The following is an 8,008-nucleotide window of genomic DNA, read 5'->3' on the forward strand; positions in this document are numbered from 1 at the left end:
GAAGGACTGACCAGCCGCGGCTTCCCTCCCATGTCACTGTTTACGTCACACGCTGAGCTACATGTTTTGTTACTTGCTCACGCCCCCCATTGCCCCGAAAAAGGCGCATTCTGTATTGACAAAAGTAGGTAGGTGGCATTTTGCTGCACTCCCCGATTTTGTTTTTATACTGCCAATGCTGAACGAAGACTGATTGGGCTTTCCTGCAAATTTGCACAACTCCTGTTTAAAAAGGGCTAGTGTTTGCCAGTGGTCTGTACCGTGGCAGGCATCTCACCTAGACGCCACACCTTCCCCTCCATCTCCTCCTCCACCTCCCAACAACAAAGTCAGCTCATATGCTATGTCATTTTAGAACCCTTAATATGATGGACTGGAATATGTTTTATACCAGAGGGATACTCCAGACAGCTCATTCTGTATCCGAGAGATCTATGATGGGATTGTATTTATCCAGCGAGTTTGCATGATTTAACCTATAAACTGTAAATATCATTATAGGGATGTAACGATTACCGATATTACGGTAAATCTCGGTTAATTTTTACACGGTAAGAATGACCGTTTATGTTTAAATTAATTGCATTATCGCGGTGGATTATCAGGACATATAATAACAGCCTCATTCAAGTCTTGTGATGCAGGCGCTGTGTGAATGCGTAGCATGTGTAAACACAAAGAATTAAAAAATGGTGGAAGGTGGTGATAGCGGCACTCAGGACATGTTGCTAAGTGTTTCAAAACGAAACAGAGCTGGGAGGGATTATTTGAAAAATTGTCGAATAGTTGCCATGATTTTTGAATAGTGTTTTTGCTTGTGCTGCCCATCCCTAATATAAACCGACGTAACGTAAGGCTAATTGAGATCAACTATGATTGAATCACTATGATTATGGTTATTGTATGGCGAGCTAGAATCGATATAGACGGCCAGTTATGCTTTCTCGACATAAGCTCAAGGAAACAACATAAACGCTGCCGTGTTAACCTTTGACCGAGAGCATGCGCTCCTTTTCTCATACAGATAATCCTCTGGCTCACATGCACACTTCTAATGTGTGAATTATTCTGTGTAATGATGACCATTGCCCTTAGGGTTTTTTTGGTTTCTCCTGCACATTTGTGATATCTGTTCTATATATTGTATGTTTTGTGTTCTACTCTTGCATTGTTTTGTTTTATATATATTTTCCTCTCGTGCTAATAAATAAATAATTAATATATAAATTGTTTACATATTTTGCTGACTGTTAAAATGCACCAGACAAATAAGTTTTGCTCCTGTAATGTGTTTACATATTTTGTTTATTTAAAATAAAATTTTCTGTTGCTGTGCCAATCCCTTGCCCCTTTAATGTGAAAGTTTCATTTTAATGTAAGATTTTGGCTGTTAACGTTTTAGTATGATAAGGAAGTTACAAGATTTAGTGAAGTTATTTCAATGTATCTATTTTTTGGACATTTTACAGCGCTTAAAATTTTTTTGCAATATTATCGTTTACCGTGATAATTGGGTCACTATAATTGAGATATCAAATTTTCCATATCGTTACATCCCTATATCATTATTTATATTTTATTCCTGGTGGTTTTCCAAAGCGTACCACACATTTTTAGATCTAAAAGGTCACAGTTTGCTGCCATGTCATATCCAGGTGGTAGATATAAGCAAACCCAGAAAGCTTTAAGGGGATGATGGGATTTCTATCATTCTTTTCATTTGAAAGGTTGCCACTAGGGTTGTAACTGCATGAGATTTTAATGGTGCAGTAATGGTATCATAGTATTACAGAATTTATATTATCATCAGTCAGAATGACCCTTAAAGGAATGAAAATGAATGAAATGGAAGGCTTATTGTTAGTTGAACGAACATTTTATTACTATAATTCATACCTGAAACCATTTTGTTAATGGAAGTATGTTTAAAAACGCTCCCTCTAGAAACTACCTAAAATAAAGAAGAGATTCAGCGTCCAGCTATCACCGTATACCTTGAAATGGTTATATAGCTGTTACCCTAGTTGCTACTATTACAAGTGGCAGCTCAGGTACATTAAAGTGGCTATAAAGTGCAAAACAATACAACACAACACAAATTAATAAAACAACACAGAATTGGACAGACATCAGAAAACAAATGAACAAACAGTGACCTTGCAGACATTTTTTTGACGTTGTCATAGCTTTGATGTTGTCACAGATAGACACAGTACACTTTTCTGCTTTTGACAGCAACCTGTCTACATTCTGCTTTTTACAAAAAAAACCTAAAACAAGCTCAGAAAGAACCTTTCTGTTGAAATAACTCTCATGGGGGTGTTCGGCATCTTCTTCCCATCCATCATGCTTCACTCTCAGAGCACATCACAGAGAGATGGGGCAGGTTCGGCCCAGTGGGGTCAGAGATATACTGCCCCGTGCATCCAGATAGGCAGGCAGCTTCCTCCTCTGACATATACACTGGCCTTTAGGGGGGTCTGAGGCCTGCCGAGAAAACTCTTTCACACAGGAGGGTGAGGAGGAAATACTCTCTGGAGTCTAACGACCCGGAGCAGCTTTGATGTTGTCACAGATAGATAAATACGTAGTTTATCACAGCTTGTAGTTAAAAATATATAGATTTCATGTTCTTTCGGTGTCTGGGTGGATTTCCTCCAGGTGCTGCAGTTTCTGCCCACAGTCCAAAATTATGCAGTGAATTGTTGTCTTTGAATTGTGAGGGTGAGTGTGAATGTTTTGTTTTGTCTGTATGTGGTTAGCCCTGTAAGATACTGGTGACCTGCAAAGAATGTAACCCTCAAAAGGATGAGAGTAATATTTGGATGAATGGATGGATGGATGGATGGATGGATGGATGGATGGATGGATGGATGGATGGATGGACATGTACTGTGGCTCAAGCTTTTACTCTTTTGCCGTCTTTAGACAAACAAGTAGTTTTATGACAATAAAACTCTTCAGGTATTGTTATTGAGTATTTGTAAGGTCGTCAAATATAATTTGGCAACAGGGATGTTCCTAACAACTAATTTCCCTGACGTTTCTGGATGTTTAGAGGAGCTATATGTAAGAAATCTAAAGCAAGTAGTTGTAAAATCATCCTAATATGTCACAGAGACTAAGGAATAATGTTCATATAACATACTTTGACACCTCTCCATTGACAGTTAAACACATGTAATACATTAATAAAGAACAGACTCTTAAAGTTGATCCATTTATTTTTATTTTCACTAGCTTATATCATGCAGATGAATGCAGAGAAATGAAGACAAATCACAAAATGGTTAACAAACAAGGAAAACAGTTTGTTCTTCAGTCACTTTCTTGAAATGGCACTTCATGAGACAACACACTGTTCCCACACTTCAGTATTTCATTAGTGAAATAATGACATGAGTGTGTTTGCAGGTGATTAACACAAAGGTGGTGGGGCCCAAGGTGCTTTGTGGACTTGATTAATGGACTGGTGTAAAGGTGAATTATAGTAAATCAATGAAAAACACAGATTCTTGTTTCAGGCAGTGTAGCATTTTCAGTTTCATAGTTTTATTTGCTCAAAAGCAAATGAGAGGAATTCAATAAATTAGACATAATACTTTGAAAGGTACTTTGACTTCACTTTCAAAATACCCCACACACCTAACAATCCACATATAAAGACTGGGATTTCTGTGATGCTTTTTTTTTTTTAATTTTCCCTCCAGTTACCATTTTCTTTCTCTATTATTATTGTTATTTTATTTTTTTTGTCAAAGCTTACAAAGTGCGGACATGCATTAACACTTATAGCTTTTCTTTCCATTTGGGAAACAGGTCATTTTTAACACTAACAAAATCTACTGAATCCTCTAAAGATGCTCCGCTCTCCCATCTATGTTTCCAGGACTGATACACAGTTAGAGCTACAGTAACGGACACACAAAGATCTTCCAACAGATGCAATGATCGGCTGTCCTCCACCAGAGAAGTAAAACAAGCGCACAGATACAGTACACCTCAATAAGTGTGTGACCCGTAGGTCTGAGGCCAGTACTCTGCATTTAAGAGCATGGATGCCTCCTTAGTTCCTAAGCCTTTTGTAAAACACAGCTGCAACACATAGGGCAACAAGGGAAACAAAGGCAAGGATGCCAACAGCCACACCGAGCCCGACAGCAGAGTCGTTGTCTTCTCCGGCAGAAAGGGGCTTCTCTTTGGATTCGTTGGTGTCGGTTTTGGTGACGATCTCTGAAGAGCTGATGGTGTAGGTCTGGGCTATACCATCAGCAGATGTGTCCAGGGGGCTCCTCTTCCTTCTGTTGTTGCACTGCTTGAATGTGCTGCAGGTGCTTTTCTCACACAGCCGGGTGATGCAGTGGAGGTAGTAGGTGGACACAGTCTCGTTCTGCTGCTCGATGAAGCGGAAGGCGGGGAAGTAGAAGCGGGCGCTCTGGCTGTCTCCGTTCTCAATCATGGTGGTGAACTGATCCTTTGAGCAGGGGACGAACAGGTTGAAGAAGCTGGAGTTAGAGGGCAGTGGGGAGATGGAGGCGTAGCACCGGTCCAGCAGGACGTGGTACTGCCCTGTCAAGTTGGTGGCCTTGACCTCAACATACACGCTGGTCCTCAGTTCAATCCCAAGCTGTGGCATGACCAGCGGTCGGGTGTAGTTGGAGTCAGTGAACAGCTCCATACTCAAGGTGCTGATGAAACTACCATTGTTGTCCTTGATTGCAATGGATGAAGCCGACACATCGACCTGGGTGTTGTTGATCAGATACTCTAGGGGATAGGCACAGGAGTAGTAGTACTTCAGCTCAGCGTTGTAAGTGATCGTGCCTGTTGTCGGATCGATAGACCTAACAACACCACTGATGTTGACCGTCTGGATGTTGGAGAAGTCAGAGAAGATACCGGTCCCAGCAGCACTGGTGGTCCTGAATATGCTTCCACAGGCATGGGTCATATTTAGTGGGAAGTTAAAGCGGGCAACAGGTGGATTCACAGACTCATCAAGGGTTGCTCTACAGGTCGGTTCCAACATGTGGTTCAGGATCAGCAGAGTCTCATTGTAGCCAGTGTAGATGACAGGGCAGATTTGAATCGCCAAACCAATGGATGAAGTGCCGCACTGCACTGCGATGTCGCTAACCTGCGGCCGTCTTGCTTCCGACCCACAGTCGTTCAACACTAGCTGACTACTTCTGCCTATCACGGAGAGTAAAAGTAAAAAAATCTTCATTGTTCTTCTTCAGCTTTGCTATGGGTTTGTTTATCTCTCTGCTGAAATCTTGACTCTGCTGCTGCTGAGGGCTGGTAGATCTTCTCTGTCTGTTTGAAGTCTTGGGGCTGTATTCGGGGGTCTTTATAGGTAAGTGTGTCCTCTGGGATTGGTCCAAAACAAGGTCAAGCACCTTGCTATTTGTGAACAACTGCATTGTATTAGGTAGGAGAGCTTCAGTCTGGACCATATCCTAAGGGCAACAACTGAAACCTGAAGCATCTTGCTGTCTTGACTTTTACAAAGACAATGGCCTTGCTCCTTTGTTGAGAATGCTTTAAAATATAGATTTCCCTGACCTCTATTGCTAAGCCTTCATGAAGTAAGTGAACATAACACTGCATGAGGTGAATTTCTGAATAACATACAATGCTGCAAAGGTTCTTCTATCCGGTTTGAGCCCCGGTAGCTTCAGCAATGACCTAATTTGGCTCCAACAGAGCAGGAACCAAAGGATGACTCAATCAGTGTGCTCCTTATTTATCAGGACATTAATCTGACTTCAATAATCTGTCCTTAACAACAAAACTTGGTGCTTACTTGGTGGTCAGACTCAAAGAGATCATGATGTGGGTTTTTTTAGATCAATAAAGTGACAGGAGAAAAACTTTCTCAGCTCTTTCTAATCTTTTCTTTTTTGTTAAATTCTGGATCATGGCGTCTCCCTCTACAAGTATAACTCACACTCTCGTTATTTTGAATTAAAAATACCGCAATTCTGGCAAAATACTGTGGAAAGTTATCAAAATATTAATGTATACAGTAGAAGTTGTATCAACACTTTGTGTGGGAGTGGCCTCATATTAGTGTCCCATATGGGAGGCGCAGCAGCCTATTATGTATCTACACAGCATTTATTGGTCCGCTTTTGTTGCCAGCATATATTCAGAGGCTGGTGATGAAAGGACAAGTTGATCTTGCAGTGTATTATAAAGGTAACTGAATCCAAGCAGGAGACAAAGATAGTAATTCTTAGGGGATCCTGACAGAGACCAGGCACTGCACTGAACTATAAACAATAAAATATAATATTTTAAACTTACATAAACAAACAAACCAGGCTAAGCCAAACTATAGAATCAATAGGATACCGATAGTTGTCTCAAATTCAAAGCATTACCAGCAAATGTATTTACATAAAAAACTTTTATTGTCACAAATTTGTATCACTGCCAGTATGAACAGTTACGTATGATGTGAAATATTCACTGGCGGGTATTTTGCATTTTTGTGTTGTTTATTGGTCATGTCCCGCTGTGTAAAGGCCTTTATGGCCAATCCAGTAAACATGGGACAAAACATTACTCACTATGGCATAACTTGCACTGCTTAATGAAATATTTTATGTTAAGCTGTTGGATGTATTGAAGGGAGTTTCCCATTGGACCAGCCAAGCACATACTATCTAAATATATACATGATACTAAAGATACTTTAATGTAAAAGGCTTTGCCAATGAGGAAACTGTACCGTCCATTTTTTAATTCCCATTGTTGTCATTTTAAGCATGCAACACATGAAGGGTAGTAAACGCCAACATGCTTTTACATAGTGCTGTCATCCCACTACATTACACAGACCTATACATTAAAGTAGCCCAATGAAGTTTACTGATCCAGCATTACTTGAAAAAACAAAAATAGGGAATTTTGTCAAGGATATGTGTCATTGCTAAGGCCCTTAGCAATGATGGAATTTGTAGAAAATCTAGCAACAGCAGTAGATAGGAAACAGCACACTGTAAGGGTATATTTATTGATTTACAGAAAGAGTTTGACACAATCGATCATTCCTTCTTCAGAAATGTGAATGCTATGGTATAAGAGGTGTTGCACAACTTTGGTTATGAAGTTATTAAAATAACAGGTGTCAGTATGTAAAAATGAATAATACCAAATCACATCTTAGAAGAGAAACATGTGGTGTTCCACCAGGTTCTGTATTGGGACCTTAAATGATATTTATATGGTATCTAATATGTTGAAATTTGTAACATTTGGTGATGATACAAATGTATTTTGTTCAGGTGAGGACATGAAAGAGTTAATAAAAACAGGAGAACGGGAACTGATCATGTTGAAAAAATGGTTTGCTTCTAAGTTCTCACAAAATGAAAATAAAACAAAATGTATGGAGTTTGGTGGTATTTGGCTAATTGTGAAATAAAGCTGAATTTAAATCATGCTGAAATTAAATGAGTATATAAAACACTTTTTGATTATAGATCATAGAATATGTTGGAAGCCACACATTGAACATATTAAACGGAAACTATCTAAATCTAATACTATAAAACAAGTTGTTAAATAAGTTTAAATTATGTTGCTCTCTGTTGAGTTTTAAAAACAAGCCTTAAAATGTAAAATGATTACGGATTCTAGAGTAAAATAATTGAGGATGATAATTTAGAGTATAATGTATTTAATTATTAACTTATTTATTTCCTTTCTTTGGTATTGTTGCTATTGTGGGTTATCCTTTGGTTGACACAGGATCGGCAAAAGTAAGACTGGGGCTTCAGCTTATTCCTTTTTCAGTTAGTGACTCTGAGAAATTCTGTGTGAAATAATCTTTGTTTCTCAAGATTTATGTAACCAAAATAAAAATTATTCATTTACTTATGTACAGACCTGTGTTTCAGATTTGGGTCAGAGGTCAGTGATATAATAATGTGAAATGGAACAGTTGAAATGGAGAAGGCAAATAAAGTGTGGGTTTATTCTGGACACACAAAGAGACGGA

General features: G+C 39.0%; 1 protein-coding gene across 1 annotated transcript; it reads right to left on the bottom strand.

The window, feature by feature from the left end:
- Positions 1 to 3,210: 3,210 nt before the first annotated feature.
- LOC126393232 (zona pellucida-like domain-containing protein 1) lies at positions 3,211 to 5,316 on the bottom strand. Its single transcript, XM_050049223.1, has one exon. It carries the CDS (start codon positions 5,225 to 5,227, stop codon positions 4,067 to 4,069), a length of 1,161 nt encoding a protein of 386 aa, XP_049905180.1. The 5' UTR covers positions 5,228 to 5,316; the 3' UTR covers positions 3,211 to 4,066.
- Positions 5,317 to 8,008: the final 2,692 nt, after the last annotated feature.

This window comes from Epinephelus moara, chromosome 7 (assembly GCF_006386435.1).
Source record: "Epinephelus moara isolate mb chromosome 7, YSFRI_EMoa_1.0, whole genome shotgun sequence".
In the NCBI taxonomy this organism is placed as follows: Eukaryota; Metazoa; Chordata; class Actinopteri; order Perciformes; family Serranidae; genus Epinephelus; species Epinephelus moara.

Excerpts from the sequence above, each read along its gene's own strand:
- LOC126393232 (XM_050049223.1), bottom strand. The coding sequence starts at position 5,227 with ATGAAGATTTTTTTACTTTTACTCTCCGTGATAGGCAGAAGTAGTCAG.